Source organism: Neomonachus schauinslandi, chromosome 5 (genome assembly GCF_002201575.2).
Source record: "Neomonachus schauinslandi chromosome 5, ASM220157v2, whole genome shotgun sequence".
Classification (NCBI taxonomy): domain Eukaryota; kingdom Metazoa; phylum Chordata; class Mammalia; order Carnivora; family Phocidae; genus Neomonachus; species Neomonachus schauinslandi.
The window spans coordinates 4,955,652-4,973,415 of record NC_058407.1 but is presented as its reverse complement, the minus strand read 5'-3'; the positions used below and the strand labels follow the sequence as shown (position 1 = coordinate 4,973,415).

The 17,764-nt window shown below is 50.0% G+C and overlaps 2 protein-coding genes across 3 annotated transcripts in view; one reads left to right on the top strand and one right to left on the bottom strand.

Moving 5' to 3' along the window:
- Positions 1-2,760, top strand: part of ARHGAP8 (Rho GTPase activating protein 8) — a 66,638-nt gene extending 63,878 nt beyond the window's left edge. The window contains exons 13-14 of the mRNA XM_044915771.1: positions 1,257-1,467; positions 2,150-2,760. Of these exons, the coding sequence (XP_044771706.1) occupies positions 1,257-1,467; positions 2,150-2,163 (225 nt within the window). The 3' untranslated portion in view covers positions 2,164-2,760. The remainder of the gene's footprint in view (positions 1-1,256; positions 1,468-2,149) is intronic.
- A 13,773-nt stretch (positions 2,761-16,533) lies between these two features.
- PHF21B (PHD finger protein 21B) overlaps positions 16,534-17,764 on the bottom strand; it is an 88,011-nt gene continuing 86,780 nt past the window's right edge. For both annotated transcript variants that reach the window (XM_044915770.1, XM_021687799.1), the window contains exon 13: positions 16,534-16,752. In XM_044915770.1, coding sequence (XP_044771705.1) covers positions 16,534-16,752 — 219 coding nt within the window. The remainder of the gene's footprint in view (positions 16,753-17,764) is intronic.

The window sequence follows — 17,764 nt, the reverse complement described above, 5'->3', positions numbered from 1 at the left end:
TGCAGGCACGGACGGGGCAGGACTTGGCCATGGGGCTCCCAGCCGGGGGGTGCATTTCCACCCACAGTGTGACGACACCACGGCAGGGTCCTGCCCAGGGTCTTCGGGGCTTATGCAGGAGCCCTGCTCCATGGCAGGTGGCCTGGGGACGTGATCACCAATGGAGGGGAGGGGACCTCCGGGCAGAGCTAATGTTACATGTTGGAGTCTGTCAAACACCACCTCTTGGTTTTAAAAATAAACTGTTTCGGGGGCGCCTGGCTGGTGCAGTCAGTAGAGCAGGCGACTCGATCTTGGGGTCATGAGTTCGAGCCCCATGTTGGGCGTAGAGATTGCTTTAAAAAAATGAACTATTTCGTCTCCCTCTCTGTCACTTGATCTTATTTCTCAGAAGCCAGAAACTAAGTCATCCTAATCTTTTTTTTCCTACTTCTTTTTCATTAGCTAGAGATGGATTTATTTCTCTGTCCTCCACCATGACATTGACATTAATCATCCCATGGGGCTTGGCGCTGCACGGCATTGGCCCCTGGTGCGCACCTGCAGGGGCGTGGGGGCTGCCTGTCTCACAGACGCAGGGCTTCCTCACCAGATCCATAGGGGGTCACCAGGCAGTGCAACCCCCCCAGTAGTTCTGTGCTCTCCCATGACCCCCGAGGCTCTGCATTGCCTACTTCTGATTCATAGAGGTCCCCAAGACCCTGGAGGCAAGGAAGAGGTCAGGCCATGCCCTCTTATGGCCCCCCTGCCACCTACTGGCCACATGACTTCGGGCAAGTCCCCTGCATCTTCTGGGCCTTAGTTTCTTCATCTGTAAGATGGGTGATGTATCCTGCTTTTTGGGGTTGTAAGTGCTGTAAGGCAAGCTCTTCCCTTCCCCACCGTCCCCAGTCCTCCAGTGACCCCCGTGTGCTAGTCAGTCTTGACTATGCTCTATTCACTGGCCAAAGTGTGGATATCAGAGACGTGGTCTGGCTGGGTGACACCAAACAACCCTGCTTGCACCCACAGTGCAGGAGGCCCCCCCCCCACACAAGGGGACCTCCCCAGTCCTCTGGAATGGAAGAGAAGACTGGGGCCCTGAGGAGATCCCAGAAGGAGCTTACAGACGGTCAGAGCCAGAGGGTCCCTTGGAGCATCAAGACTGAGTCCTTCCTTCTACAGATGGGGAAACTGAGGCCCAGAGCAGGGAGCTGGCCGTACAAGGCCGTAGCACAGAACCCACAGTCACTCGCGGTCTCATGTGTGTCCTCTAGGTGTCCCGGGAGAGCGTTTTTAACAAAATGAACAGCTCCAACCTGGCGTGCGTCTTTGGGCTGAATTTAATCTGGCCATCCCAGGGGGCGTCCTCCCTGAGCGCCCTCGTGCCTCTGAACTTGTTCACCGAACTGCTGATCGAGTACTACGAGAAGGTCTTCAGCACCCCGGAGGCCCGCGGGGAGCTCAGCACTGGCGTCCCTGAGGCAGGTGAGCGGGGCGGCCCCTTCGCTGAAGGCTGCACAGGAGACAGACCCTCCATGGGCCCCGCCTCGCCCCCCGCGCCTCCGCGGCCCCTGCCGGCGGCTGGGACGCTCCGCTAGGGTGGGAAACGCCACACTGAAGTCTGTGCTGTCCTGTGCTTTGTAAACTTGCCGTTCAACTTCTGGTGAACAGCCAGAGTTCTGACTCTTGGCCCTTCTGCCTCGTTCTTGGGCTGTGGGCTGAGATAAGATGACGGATCCCTCAGAATCATAACCCAGTGTGGCTGAACTGGGGCCACGCTGGGAGTCTGTCGGTGAGGAGCCCTCGTCCGGCTGGGATCCAGGTCCACTGCTGTGGCCCGCCACTTGGAGCCACGGCTGTTCATTACTGTCCGCGGGCGAGCAGCGGGCTGGGCGTCTCTTCTGCTCTGGCCGGGGCTCGCGTGGGTGTCGGGCTGGCTGGGGCTCAGCTGGGGGGACGCAGCTGAGTCCCTGCTGTGTGGGGGGTGGTTCTCGTTTGCTCCCCACCCCTCACTCTGCTTTATCATCCTGCTCCTTCTCGTGCCCTCAGCTAACCCAGGCCAGAACGGTCCTCTTGTGCAGCTTGGAAAGTGACCATGGTTTCATTTATTTCCTGTCCTGCCACAAAGCCTTGTTCTTTTCTTCCTTTTTCTTTTTTTCAAACCCAGCCCTCCAGCTCTGACCCCGCCACAGCCTGGCACGGAGAGCTGAGACCCGGCCACAGCCTCTGGACAAGCTGCCTGCCGTCTGCACCCCTGCCCCCGGGAGGGGGTCTGTGCTCCCACAATTCAGCACAAGCCCAGAAAAGCCTCAGAGTTCTGTTGCCAGGAAAAAAAAAAAAAAACAACCTGAAATAAAAATGATGGGTCCCTTAAGAGCGCACCGCTGTGAGCAGCAGAATTAACAACGACATTAAATCAAATCTCGTGCATTATGCAGAAGGGTTTACGGTGTGACGCACGGCTGTGAAATGTATGTCTCAAATTTCCTGACTCTGAGAGGTGGCCCCAAGACGTTTTCCTGTGGCTGCTTTGATAACCGTCTCCCTTTCACGAACGATAATTGTGGAATCCCAGCTTCAGCACAGCGTGGCCTTGTCACCCTTCCTTGTATCAAAGCACCATTTCCCTATCATTTCCACAGCAAAGGAGAGCGATTACGGTGCTAATGTGTGGCAAGCATGCGTGGTGCATTTCAGCGTCAAACAATGAAATGTGATGTGGAAATGAGGACTCCAGGGTGTCTCTGTTGACAGGATGTGTGGAATAAATTGTTCAAACATTCACTTTTGCAGAAACGACAGAGATTTATTTAAGTGACTCCAGAGATTAGGCAGGCTGCCCAGAACTTGTAGCTGATATCCACAATGAATTTATTGAATCCCGTCCAGAACATGAAAGTCAGTGGCAAAGCAAGCGGCTGGTCTGCCCCGGAGAGAGCCAGGCTGCCATCACTGGGGGGAGCCAGGACCGGGCACCTCACTTCTGCCACCAGCTGAGATTCACAGCCCTGGGGTCCTGGGCCAGTCATTTTGCCCAGCACAGGGAGTTCTAGATCAGAAGGCTCAGCTTGGAGTTCTTTCCCCCCACGGTGGGTGCATGAGCAGGGTGCATTCCTCGAGCCTTTTCTTGCTGGTACAGTGCGGAAGGCGGTATCCACTCTGCAATCCCCTATGTGCTTTCGAGCACCTGCTTTGGGCCAGGCAGTGCCTGTCCCACAGATACAGAAATGAGGAGGATGCACTTCCTGCCCTCAGAGGCTTGCAGAATAGTTGGGGAGTGAATAAGTAAAGAAATGCACAAAGAAGCGTATTTGGAGCTGAAGCAGTGCGCACAGGACACAGGCAAGTGCGGGGAGGGGACAGAGGAGAGAGTCATGGGCACCTCCCAGCTTTCTCATCTTGAGATACGCGGGCAGCTGAGGGTGGTGGTCTTCCCTGACGTGGAGAGGGTGGGAAAGGAAGGGCAAGTTCTGCTGTTGGTTTGATCACAAAAAGTCTGCTGTTGTATTGTAAGAACAACCACTGCTCAGAAGGGAAAAAAAATTCAGTGACAAAGTATAGAAAGAGAAGGTGAAAATCACTTGAAATTTTACTGCCCGTAGATAACCACTGTTCATATTTTGAGGAACGGGCACTTTTATATACTGCCAGTAGGGAGATAGATTGGTCCAGTCACTTTGGAGAGCAGTTTAGCAAGCTGGTGAAGGTAAAGCTGATCCAGCAGTTGTGTGTCTAGGCAAGGAACCGAAGAGGTAGGTACGAGAGCATCACTGCGGTGTTCTTGTCAGAGCAAATAATTAGGTGCAGCCTGAGTGTCCATCACTAGAAGAAATGGCAGATGAAGGAGTTACATCCATGTGACTGAACAGTAAAAATGAACGAAGCGGATCTGTATGCCTCAACAATGGCAGATCTCCAAATAGTACATTGAGAAGGAAAAGAAAAATCAGAGGATGATAAATACCGTGTTTTCACTTGTGTAAAGTCCTAAAAGTCCCTCATCCTGTGTCTACCTCATGAATTGTACGGTGTTACACTTTTTAAAAAAGATTTTATTTTTTAAGTAATCTCTACACCTATCGTGGGGCTCGAACTCACAACCCCAAGATCAAGAGTCGCGTGCTCCACCCACTGAACCAGCCAGGTGCCCCAATATTATTACTTTTTGAACAATATACATAGAAGACGTCTCCACATAAAAAGTGAATAGGTAGGAGACATACCAGATTCCTCAGACAGAAGAACAAAAGGGTCCTTAACTATTTCTGTCATGTTTTGTATATGTAAGTGTTCTGTTTCCAGTATGGCTGAATAACACCTACAGGATTTGACCTTTCCACAGACAACATTATGAGCTCTGGACAAAATACAAAAGAACAAAAATAAACAAAAAAGTGAGCAATGACTTGAAGGCACTGGAGAATGAACAAGGACAGATTCTGGAGGGATGTCCACACTTAGAAAAAGTGAATAGCACAGGATGAGCTTCCATTATGTAGCTTTTAAGCTGAGCCAGACTGAAGTTCACACCTGTGTGAGAATGGCTTTATCTCCAGGAGAAATTCACAGTCTTTTTGGCTCGAAGAACAGAGGACAGAGTTTGGGACAACAACAGTCACCAGACAGTGGGCAGGGAATTTCATACAGAAGAAAGCCAGCTCAGGAGAGCCTAAATTCTGTGCATAAACTCTGCTCCAAGTTCTGCCTGATCCCTGAGCCACACCTCTGTAGGACAGACACCAGCTATGGATAAAACACCCAACCTGAGGTTTGAGCTACCAATAGACAGGGTCTGTGGCTTGACTCCAGCAGAACCCTCTACAAAAGGGTACAAAAGGTACAAAAAGCCTCTACAACGTAATATTAACAATGTTCAGCATGCAATGAAAAATGATTATATGAAGAACCAAGAACATGCAGCCTACTCTAAAACAATCAACAGACTCCAACCTTAGAATGATGCAGGTGTTAGAAATAACTGTCAAGGATGTTACAATAGCTATTATACACATCCTCAAGTATATAAAGGAAAACAGGCTTACGATAAATGCAAAGATAGGAAATCTCAGTAAAAAATAAACATAGAAATCATAGGAAACAAAGGGGGAATTCTAGAAAACCAAATACAATACCTGAAATTACGGGGGCGGGGGGGGAATTCCCAAAAGCAAAATAAAAACACTGGTTGTGTTTAATAGGAGAATGGAGATAACAGAAGAGAGTCGGTGACCTTGAATGTAGCCTAACAGAAATTACCCTATCTATAAAATAAAGAGTAAAATGGGAGCACCTGGCTGGCTCAATACGTAGAACACGTGACTCTTGATCTCGGGGTTGTGGGTTTGAGGCCCACGTTGGGTGTAGAGATTACTTCAATTAAAAAATAAACAGTAAAAGGATTGAAAAACAATATGAACAGAGCCTCAGGGACCTGTGGGACAATATCAGAATATTTTACATACGTGTAATTGGAGTTCTGGAGAAGAGAGAGTGGGGCACAAAAAAACTAAAAAATTAATGGCTAAAAATATTTCCAGTTTGGTGAGAGACATAAATTGTCAGAGTCAATCATCTGAGTGAACCCCAAGCTGGATAAATTACAAAGAAAACTACACACAGGCACACCAGAGTGGGCCTTCTGAAAACCAAAGATAAAGAGGAAATCTTGAAAGCATCCAGAGAAAAACGAAACAGAAGACCAACAATTGAGACTAGCTGACTTACAAGCGGAAACTATGAAGGCCAGAAGACAGTGCAACAGTATCTTGTTCCAGTACAATAAAGGAACAACACTAAATTGCTCACAGGAGGGGGAAAGTATCAAAATCAGAATTCTCTTGTCAGCCAAAAACATTTAAGACTGAAGGTTAAATCAAAACTTTTTTTAGGTCAAAGAAAACTAAAGAATTCTTTTCGTTGGCAGACCTGCACTACAGAAGAAATACCAAAGGAAATTCTTCAAGGTGATAGGAAATGAGAACAGATTGGAACCTGGATATTTTGGAAATGATCGAGATCATTGGAAATGGTAAATGTCTGGATTATATAAAGGAATACTTTTCCCTCTTAATTTTAAAGAAATAAGCAGGGCTTTTTAAGGCAAAAGTTATAAAATCGTCTTACAGGTTTTATGATATATGTAGATATAAAACATACCACAACTGTAGCATTAGGTCCAACAGAGCGGGGATGCGTGGGTTCAGGGTTTCTACATTTTACATGGAGTAGGACAGAAGTCATCCCAAGTAAACTAAAAAGGTATGGTTGTATGTTATGATCCCGAGAACAGCTACTAAAAAAATGATGCAAAAAGATTTAAAAATAAGTAAGTTGCAAGTGAATTCCAAAAACATTCAAAAATCCAAAATAAGGCAAGAAAGGGTAAACATGAGAACAAAAAGACAAACAGGAAAAAAAATAAAGTGGGAAACCTAAATCCAACCCTATCAGTAATTATCTTCTAATGTTAATGTACTAAACTCCACAGTTAAGAGGCAGGGCAAATATTGTCAAAATGAATATGAAAGCAAGACATAACTGTGTGCACTTTATCGAGATAGGTTGAAAGCAAACAGAAGCAAAGACCTACCATGCACACAGTGATCATTGGAAGTCCAAGGTATCTATATTAATAATATATAAAATAGAATTTATTTTTATTTTTTAAGGAACTTGCATTGGTTTACTTTTTTGTTCATTTTTCCATTAAGTTTTTATTTTAATTACAGTATAGTTAACATATAGTGTTGTATTAGTTTCAGGTATACAATATAGTGATTACCCAGTGCCCTCATGGTAAGTGTATGCTTTAATCCCCATCCCCTATTTCACCCAACCCCCCACCCACCTAAAACAGACTTTAAAACAGAGTATTACTAGATCTAGATGGCCTTTTTTATAATGACAAAATGATCAGTTTATTTAGAAGACATGGCTGTCATAAGTGGGAATGCATCTAATAATAGAACTTTAGATACATGGAGGAAGAAATCCCACAATAGATTTAAGGGATAAACAGGCATTTCCATATTCATAGCTGGAGATTTTGGCATCCTATCTCAGCAGCTGAAAGACCAGCTCAATAAAAAGTTGGTAAAGTGATAGATAATCTGAGCAGCACTACCTATCACCTTGACCTGCATGATACTTACACAGTACTGCACCCAACAACAGAATACACACTCCTCTCACGTGCACACGTTATGATCACCAATATAGACCAGAGTCTGGGGCATAAAATAAGTTCCAGTAAATTCAAAAGAATTGAAATCATGTGAATACGACAATGGGATCAAGGTAGTAATAAAAATCCTATCTAAGTAAGTATCATATGATCTCACTGATAGGAGGAATTTGAGAAACAATACAGAGGATCATAGGGGAAGGGAGGAAAAAATGAAACAAGAGGAAACCAGAGAGGGAGACAACCATAAGAGACTTTTAATCTCAGGAAAGAAACTGAGGGTTGCTGGAGTGGAGGGGGGTGGGAGGGATGGGGTGGCTGGGTGTTGGACATTGGGGAGGGTATGTGCTACGGTGAGCGCTGTGAATTGTGTAAGACTGATGAATCACAGACCTGTACCTCTGAAACAAATAATACATTATATGTTAAAAAAAAAGTTTTCAAAGAAATCCTATCTAGGGAAAACCTAGATATATGAAAAAAATGTTTAAAAGAAAGGGAGCCACACTTCTAAATAGTTCATGTGTCAAAACATCATGATGGAAGTGAGAAGATAATTTGAACTGAAGACTAATGCAAAATATCAACATTTGGGAAACGAAATAGTAGTTGGAGGAAAATCTAAATGCTTATATTAAAAATAAAAAGTCTAAAATCAACAACTGATGTTCTAACTTAAACTATATATAAATATATACATTGTGTGTATATATTATATATATTGTGTGTGTATATATGTGTGTGTATGTGTATGTGTGTGTATGTGTATGTGTGTGTATGTGTATTTGACCCCAACCATGGTCACAGTTGATTGTCCAGGGGGTGCTTCTCACTGTAATGAGCCAATCTGATATACATGTATATCAAAGTAACCCATTCAGTAGAAGGAATAAAATAATAACAGAAATAAAAAAAAACAAAATTTAAAAAGAAAATTAAAGCCAAAAAAGTTAAGTTTTTTGAAAAGAGAAATTCAAGAACTTTGAAAAGAGAAATTCAAGAACCCCTTGCTAGGCACATTAAAATAAAAGAAACTCCAAATTAAGAATGAAAAGGCAATTATCACTTTGGAGTCTACAGATAGTAAAATAAGTAAAAATGTTATGAACAGTTTTATGCCAAAAATTCAATGTAGATGAGATGACAGATTCCTTGAATAATTCAACTTAACTGAACCTGACCAAAAAAAAAAAAAAAAAAAAAAATGGAATATAAGATTCTAGTAGCCTTGTATAATATTTACATGGAAACCAAAAATACCTCCCCACAAATAAAACTCCTGGCCCTGATGTCTTAACTGGTGAATTCTAACAAATATAAAGATGCTCTTTCAAAAAATAGAGAATACTTTCCAACTTGTTTAATACCATAATCTGACAAAGACATTGCAAAGAAAAATATCTATAGATCCATATCCCTCATAAACAAATACAAAAATACTTAGCAAATATTAGTGAATCCAGTAAAGCAATATGAAAGGATACTACACAATGACCCAGTAGAGTCTATTTAAGGAATTCAAAGTTGGCTTAACATTTGAAGATTACTATAACTCACTGTATTTACCAAATAAAGGAGAAAGCTCACATGGTTTTAAAGAAATGTAGTTATAAGCATTTGACAGAATTTAATCTTCCAGGATTTTTAAAAAGATTTATTTATTTTAGTGGGGGTAGGGAGCAGAGGGAGAGAGAAACTCTGCAGAATCCACACTGAGTGTAGAGCCCTACAAAAGGCTCGATCCTATGACTCTGAGATCATTATCTGCACCGGAACCAAGAGCTGGACGCTTAACTGACTGCGCCACCCACACACTCCTATCTTTCAGGATTTTTTTTTTATTATACGCAAACTAAGAACTATTTTTATCTACTAAATAATATACTTCATGGTCAAACTATTGACACTTCCTCTCGAATCAGAAACACAGGGATTCTTAGTCTGACTACTTTTGTTCAAATTCTATTGGAGGTCCTGGCTATTGAAATAAGGCAAGAAAAAATAACAGGCACGAAGATTGGAAACCGGAATAAGACCGTCTCTGCAGGGGACATAATTGTTTATGCAGAAAGCCAAACAGAATCTACAAAACAGCTGCTGTAACTAATGGATTTAGCAAGGTTTCAGAATATAAGACGTATCAGGGTTCGATCAGGGAAACAGAAACCACACAATAATTTGAAAAGTTAGTATAAACATCACTAAGTATAAGAGGGCAGGGCTGCATGAGAGTAGCCAAGGAAGGTACAGCTTGGGAGGACTCCCCCTCCCTGTGGCTGAGATTCGAACTCCTTTGGAGAAAGTGTGGTCATAGCCCTGTGGTTGGTAACATGAGCTGGCTTGCCTGGACAGAGCCGGCCCACAGTCACTCGGCACGCAGGGAACACCCCTATGGGTTGCAGGTGAGCCGAGGCTGGTGGAGAATCATACAGAGGGAATTGGAGCTTCAATTAAAAGTTTAAAGAAAAAGAAAGAAGGCCCCAAGGTATTCCAGGCTCACATGGACTTCGAGAGCCAGATGCTTCTTTCCTGACGTGCCAGTGAGGTTCCTGGGGAGCTCTCTGACTGCACGGTCTGCCTTGTGTGGCCCCTCCTTTCACGAATCCATGGAGCTGGGGTGCACCCAGCAATCTTGAGTTTCAGCCAGTTCCCCAGGTGATTCCAATGCTCACTCAAGTTGGAGAAATGCTCCTCTAGAATGACATTAAAGACATACCTTCTGTCCAAATTTTGGGTAATTTTTTGGTCCCCCCAAAAGGCTGGTCTAATTGTGGTTTTGTGTTATTTGGCCAGATTCAACTGCATCCATGCAGGAAGAGGTGTTAATTATCATATGTAAGCCTCCTTGTGAAATCGGTGCAATTTAGAGCCATCCGCTCCTGGTCAACGGCTAAATCCAGACAGCTTGTGTCTGGAGATTAGGTAAGGAATCTAGTGCTGCATTTGCAAACACAGCACCTTTGGCCAATCCTGGGCACAAGCGTTCTTTGGCACCACACTCCCGTATCTCTCTCATAAGCACCCACGTGCACACACGCCTTTGCACGCAAACACACACACGCACACACAGCAGTGTGCTGGTGGGTGTTTAACTACTGGCTCTCTAGGAATGTCAGGCCCTGATGTGTAGCGTTTGCCCATTTCCGCGGTGTCAGTACTCCCGCCGCGGACGGTTTCAAGCTACCGACACGAAGTCACCGGACACGGATTCGGGAGGAGATGCGTACCAGTGGTGGCCCTTCCTGGCCAGGCTTCCCTTCCAGTTCTGGGCAGTGCCCCCGCCAGGGCCCCACCTGGGGAGACGGTGAGGACCACTCCTGCTGACCTAACCCTGGGTGAGGGAGGAAGCTGGGAGTAGAAGCGTAGCCGCCCGCGTCCTCCTGCTGCCGCCTTCCCTTCCACGGCCCCATTTTCTTACACCGCAGGGAACCGCCTGCTGCCACTGGAACAAACTGATCTCTGTCCCTTGACCTCAAAATGGACCTGCTTGGAGCTGCACTGTCCTATAAGTGGGTGGGAGTCCCTCTGCTCTGCCTGCAGCCCAGGGATCCTCGGGGGTGGGTGTCGGGGCCTCACCATATGGAAGGTGGCCAGTGCAGGTAACCACGGCCAGCCCCCTCCGTGGCCTGGTGTGGGATCCTCCCGGTGGTCCTGTACCGGGGGAGAGACCCCTTTCCAGCCAGCTGCCTGAGGTTTGGCTCTGCGGGTGGTCTCACTCTCTCTGGTCTCAGACTTCTCCCCGGGATGAGCCCCAGCCCCGTGCAGACATGCTGTCACCAGAACCCACCAGCAACACCACCCAGAAACTGTAGCATTGTTTGGGGAGCCTCGGGGAATTCTGAGGGGATTCTAATCCCCTCGGGGGATTAGTTTAAGAAGCGCCCTTCCCGGGCGCCTGGGTGGCTCAGATGGTTAAGCGTCTGCCTTCGGCTCAGGTCATGATCCCGGGGTCCTGGGATCGAGTCCCACGTGGGCTCCCTGCTTGGTGGGGAGCCCGCTTCTCCCTCTGCTTCTCTCTCTCTCTCTCTCTCTCTCATGAATAAATAATAATTAAATAAATCTTTAAAAAAAAAAAAAGAAGCGCCCTTCCCCCACTGGGGGACACACAGGGTGGGCAGGGGCTGGGTTCCGTGCCAGCCTGTGTGCTCAGCAGTGCTTAGTTGGCTTTATCTGTCCCCTTGCAGCTGTGCATAGCGTCACCTGGGTCGCCATCCGCGGCCCCAGACCGGCGAGGTGGCTGGGTCAGGAGCGTGCGTGCGTGCGGCTGGGCAGGGCGGCCTGCAGCGGTCCACCTGTACCCCGAGAGGTGCCCGGGGTGCAGCAGGCGGAGTAGCAGAAGGGCTGGGAGCGCGGGCACAGGGCCACAGCCCAGGCGGAAGGCGCCTGCTGGCTGCGTGATCTCCTCGAACAGGCAGAGAATTCATTCTGTTGTTTAAACCGCGTGGTCTGTGGTGCTTTGTTATGGCAGCTTCTGGAAACAAAGTGCCCCCGGGGGAGCCCTCTGGGAAGTGGTGAATCCTCATCACCATAGCTGATGACCAGCCCCAGGGAGTCTCCCACCCCTGAGCTTGCTTGGGGGGCACCGCAGAGCTGTGATGGGCCCTGCTCCCCGGGGCCAGGTCAGATGGAGCCGGGGAATCGGAAGGCGCTGGGGACCCCTGTTGAACCCCAAGTTTTCCAGCATGTGGGCACAAGGCCACCTGGGCGCCAGGAGGGACTATAGGTGTCCACACGCTTTGGGCCCCCCCCTTTTTTTTAAGATTTTATTTTACTTTTTTATTTGACAGAGAGAGGGAACACAAGCAGGGGGAGCAGCAGAGGGAGAGGGCGAAGCAGGCTTCCCGCTGAGCAGGGAGCCCAATGCGGGACTCGATCCCAGGACCCTCGGATCATGACCTGAGCCGAAGGCAGACGCTTAACGACTGAGCCACCCAGGCGCCCTGGGGCCCCATTTCTAATGGCAGAGCTAATCCATGGAGGGGCTTCCCCAGGAGGGAGGGGGTTCTCATAGCAGGGGGCGGGGGCGCATCCAGATTTGCAAGGAACTCCTGCTCTGTGTTGGGGCGCTGGAGCTCCCCAGGCCCCTGCCTCTCTTGATGGGAGCCGGGCAGGCTGTCCTGGAACCCCCTGGGGATTAGAGGACAAGGATATGGTAGAGTCTGGGTTCACCCCCTCTGTAGCAGCAGGGTCCCTGGAGATCCCACCCCTCCCCAGGCTCAGCTTCCTCACCCCCCTGCCCCCACCCTCACTGGGCAAGTGGACCTGGCAGCTGCACTGGGAACAGGGAAGCCGTGGGATAGGACACTGAGCTGGGATGGAGGCAGCCGCAAGGCCCGGCAGCTCCCGTCTCTCAAAGCCACCTTCCTGTATTCCAGGAGTCTTTACTGAGCACCTACTTCCTGTGTGCCAGGTATTCTTCTAGATGCTGGGAATTGGTGAGTAAAATTGACCAAGTTCCCTGCCTTCGTGAAGCAGGCAAAACCAAAAAGGTAAGTCACAGAAAGTTGTTAGTCTGAGGAATCAGGGGCGCCTGCGTGGCTCAGTCATTAAGCGTCTGCCTTCGGCTCAGGTCATGATCCCGGGGTCCTGGGATCGAGCCCCGCATTGGGCTCCCTGCTCGGTGGGAAGCCTGCTTCTCCCTCTCCCACTCCCCCTGCTTGTGTTCCCTCTCTCTGCTGTGTCTCTCTCTCTGTCAAAGAAATAAAATCTTTAAAAAAAGAAAAAGTCTGAGGAATCAAACAACAAGGAAGGAGAGGAGATGCTAAGTCTTAAGGAGGGTGGCTGGGGACAGCTGCACCTTGAGGGGACTGTGGTCAAATTCCCAAGCAAGTGGGGAAGCCAGTCCAAGACACAGCAGGGCATGCCTGGTACAGACATAGCCGTGCAAAGGCCCTGTGGCAGGAGCATGCCAAGTGGGTTCCAGGTAGAGCAGGGAGGCCGTGCGGCTGGAACAGAGTGAGGAAAGTGAAGAGAGGCAGGAAGGGAAGTCAAAGGGCCAGAGAATGCAGTGACTGCAGCCTTGGAGGACTTGTTGCTGGGCAAGATGGGCAGTGACAGCAGGGGTTTAGCAGAGGCTTTGTCATGCTGGCGGCAGAGGGATGGGGGAGGAGCACGTGTTAAGGCCACAGCTGCAGTCATCCAGGTGAGGTGGCTGGCTGAGACCAAGGTGATGCTGGTGTGGGTGGTGACACATGGCCACCCTCTGCTTATATTCTGAGCGCGCTGCCGATGAGCAGGTGTGGAGGGTGGGATCGCTGGGCTGCTGGCCCATGTATTAAGAAGATGGAATCTCCCAGAGATGGGACAGGTGCAGGAGGGCTGGCCTGGCGGAGACAGACACTTTCTGATGCCCAACGGGCAGAGGCCCAGCCCTGGAGAGAACAGCTAGGGAACAGTCAGCATAGAGACAGAGAACCAGGAGGCTGGACAAGGTCAGCCTAGGAATTCAGGAGGAGAGGAGAGGTCAGAGCACAGACCCAGGGAAGAGACAAACTGGAACAACCAGGTGAGTGGGGGTCCTGGGAGTGTCCTTCAGCTGGAGGGCATGGTCAGCGTGTCCCCCACTAGATCTGGCCACAGAGAGGTCACTACTGACCTTGAATTGGGCAGCTCCAGGGGAATCATGGGGAGAGGGGCAGCCTGGTTGGAGAGGGACCCGAAAGGATGGGAGGAAATTAGGAGACCTAGAACGACGGGAATCCGAAGGGAATCTTGAGTCCTCTGAGGCAGGGTGGGGGCGGGGGGGTCCTCATGTGTCCCCGGGGCTGAGACTGGGCCGGCTCTCAAGGAGGCAGAGGGGCGCTGGAGGAGTCAGCCGGGGGTCAGGCAGAGGCACCTTGAACTCGAGGCCCCACCCAAACTCTGTGATTCTGGGCCCACTTGGAAATAGGACAGGGCTGCCAGAGACCCCGCCGGCTGGGCCATGCAGCCCTGCCCACCCCTCCCGTCTCTGGGTGCATCCCTCAGTCCCCGGGCTCCAGTGGGCCATCCCTTCGTATTTGACCCCACCGTTGGCCACATCTGGTGGTCCAGAGGTGTGCTCCCCTCCTGACTGGGCCGACTGGAGGCCTCTGAAGTGTCTGGAGCCAGGACGCAGGGGGTCTGGCTCCCCAGTTTGGCTGCTCTCTTGAAAGGCCAAGGACGAAGACCCAGGTGGGTAGGTTGTGGGAGCTCATGTGCAACAGAAAAAGCAGGTGCTGTTGATGGGCTGAGAGAAGCAGGAATAAGTGAGGGAGCAGTGTCCACACCGCACAGCGCCTGGCCAGGTGGGTTTCTGTTGCTGCTGATCATCCACTGGGTCCCAACAGTTGCACCTGCCACCTCGGGGTGGGGGTGGGGGGATCAGCACGTGGGGGGCGCCCATGAGCTCTCTCCTCCCTCCCTCCCTCCCATCAGGGGCAGGACCCTGATTTTCCACCTCTCCAATTTCCCCCTCCCTGCCCCTCGTGCTCCCAGAGGCCTCTCTGCTGAAGGCAAAGCAAACCACACGGCTTTGAAATCATCGATCGAGTTTAATACATCATACAGAAGGAAAACTACATTGGCATATTTAAGACAAACACTTTTTCTCTATCCTCACTATCCACTGGACGGTCCTCCTTGGTCCAAAACACTAAGTCTTCAAGACACGTCGGCAGCTACCCCTCCCGGGTCCAACCTTCCATATCCTCCCATTACATTTTTTTTTTAAATTTAATTCAATTAAATCCATCCAAGAAGAAAAACAAACCAACAAGAAGGAACCTGAAGACATTTACATCGCAAGCCACGCGGTAATGCATAATTGGCATCTAGAGTAACCAATATAGAAGACGTGTGTCTCACAGTTCACTTTGTTCATCAATAAAAGAATATAAAAATCTTGTTCAACCCAGTGTTAAGTGTATTAAAATAGATCTGTATCGTACAGCACAGTTTCTCCCGGAGTCGAGAAAATGACAGGAGGGACCATGGCAGTCTGTGGGATCCTGGCCAGCCTCCCTGCTCTGCACCTGTCTGCGTGCGTGTGTGTCTGGGGCCGCGTGTGCACACGCGCACCTGTGTTCAATGCAATTCGGCACCGTGTGATATGCTGGGGTGGGAGCCCGGTGGCTTCCGGATGCTTATCCTGTTGTGCTACGTCCCTCAGGACTGGAGAAGCTGCTGGGTGGACATCCCACCCCGGGGCGCGGGAGCCCTTGTGTGACGCGTGCGCGCCCTCAGCTCTCACGAACGCAAGGAGACAGCAAGAAGAGGGACTCTTGCATCTCCCAAGGCCAAACCCTCCCGAGGCCACTGCCCCCTCTCCCTCCCCACCCTCGCCCCCCCTTCTGAAAGCACCCTCTGGAGCTCTCCAGTTTGGCAGACCCCCAGGAGGGGTTTTCGCATTCGTACCTTGCAGCAGAGACCACTGTAAGCAGGAAAAGAAGTCAGCAAGCATCCCTGCTTCACATTAAATATCTTACAATAAAAACGCCATACAAAAATGTAAAGTTATTTTTGGCATAAGTGTCTGTACTGGCAAGAAAAGAGGAATGGAATACTTTATCGGCTCTTCGAAAGGAGAAAAGAAAAGGCTTCAGTCTTAAGTTGAATGATTCAACCCCGAAGAGAAAACCCGCCAAAGGCCTCCCCTGCATGCTTGCAGCTCCATCTTGCCCAAAAACTCCATGAGAAAAATACATCGATGGCAAAATGAGTCCAGAAGGTCGGCAAAGGGCAGGAGGCGTACAGAGCGGGCGCTCCGAAGACTCGGGGGGCACGGGGAGGCCCTGGCAGGTGGAGACTGCAGAGTCCCTCCCCGAGGGACCCACCTCGTAGTTTCTTTCAAGTTCAACGGCTGTGACTCTTAATGCTAATAATACTGACAGACAGGGGCCTGTGTTCTGGGAAGGCGCTGGAGCGTCCCGGCCTCGAGCCCCGGGGCCCCTGAGCGGGAGGGGCGCGGAGTCCTACCTAGATTCGCTACCCACTGCTCGTCCCAACTACCGCTACTACTCAGCTAGGTCTTCGGGTTCTTGGCTCCCCTCCCAACCTCTGCCCTTCTCTCTCCCGGGGGCAGCACGAGGCCGAGGAGACAGCTGTGCCCGGAAGCCGGAGGCTGGGCAGCCCCCCAACAGCCAGGGGCTGACTGTGCGCCCGGCCGTCAGGCGCCCCCCTGCTGTTCTTGGTGTCCCGTCTAAATGTGGAGGGAGAGGACTCCATCCCCACCCGCCCTGGCTCTAGGACTTCCACCCAGTTCCTTCTCCCTTCTTTCCTCTGTCTCTCTCGGTCAGGTTTTATTTTCATCTGAAATTCATAGTGTTTATGAATTAAGGCGGACAGAACCCTCAGGTCTGCTGAGCAGGGTCCCAGGAACCTTCCGTGGGTGTGAAGCGGCTCCCGCAGGGTCAGTTGTGCCCCTGGGGGTGCTGGAGGGCGGAGCGCATGGCTGCCGCTGGGGGCTTGGTCCAGGGCCCGGCCAGCAGTGGGGCGGGGCTGGTGGTCGTCATGGTGACCTGCAGCATCTGCTCGCCCTGCATCAGTCTCAGGAGGGCCCGCAGGCGGTCCAAGGATGACTGGGTGCCCCTCTGCCGGGCCAGCAGGCTCGTCTTAAGCTCTAGGCATTTCTGTCGGGGGGAGAGAGGGGCGAGGTCTCAGAATCCCACCGCGCGGGCATCCTGGGGCTGCTGCCCTCTCAGCCCTCCCACAGCTCCTTCCCTCTTTCGGGCAGAGGCCTGAAAGCAACCAGCGCAAGGGCCTTCCCAAAACCAGGCAGCCGCCAAAAATGGAATTGCAGCCAGACACACAGGAGAAGTTTGTTTCAGAGTTCAGGGCTAGAAATGGCGTGCCTGGGTGGGAGTGTGGAACATTCTTCCTCCCGGCCATGATGCTACCGCGATGATCAGGTCATTTCTCCTCCTGCTGAGGAAGCTGGGAGCCAGTTCTGGCTCAACCACTGCAGCTGCTGAAGATCTGCATCGATGGCCAGCCAGCTCTCCACTCTGTCTGCTGCCTGCCATGCTCCTGTCTTCCGGCTGGCTTTATACGTATCATGGCAGGGCAGGCAGCAGTCGGGATGGGGCCCAAGCTGGAGTGTAAGCTACTTGCCGCTCAGGGCACTAATCACTTATCCTCCCTGACACTGCACCCAAACTCTGACACAGGAATAATCACAGAGCCTCCTCTTGGGTTATTCTGAGGATTGAATGAGATACTATGTGTAAAGAGTTTCACTAGGGCCTGGCATTGCCCTTACCATCATCATCACCACCACCATCATCACCATCAGCACCATCACCATCAGCACCATCATCACCACCACCATCATGACCATCACCATCACCACCATCATGACCACCACCACCATCATCACCATTATCATCATGACCATCACCACCATCAACATTGTCATCACTACCATCATGACCATCACCACCATCAACATTGCTACCACCATCATCATGACCATCACCACCACCACCATTGTCATCACCACCATTATCATCACAACCATCATGACCATCACCATCATCACCATCATCACCACTATCATCACTATCACCACCATCATCACCATTATCATCACAACCATCATGACCATCACCACCATCACCACTATCATCATGACCATCACCACCA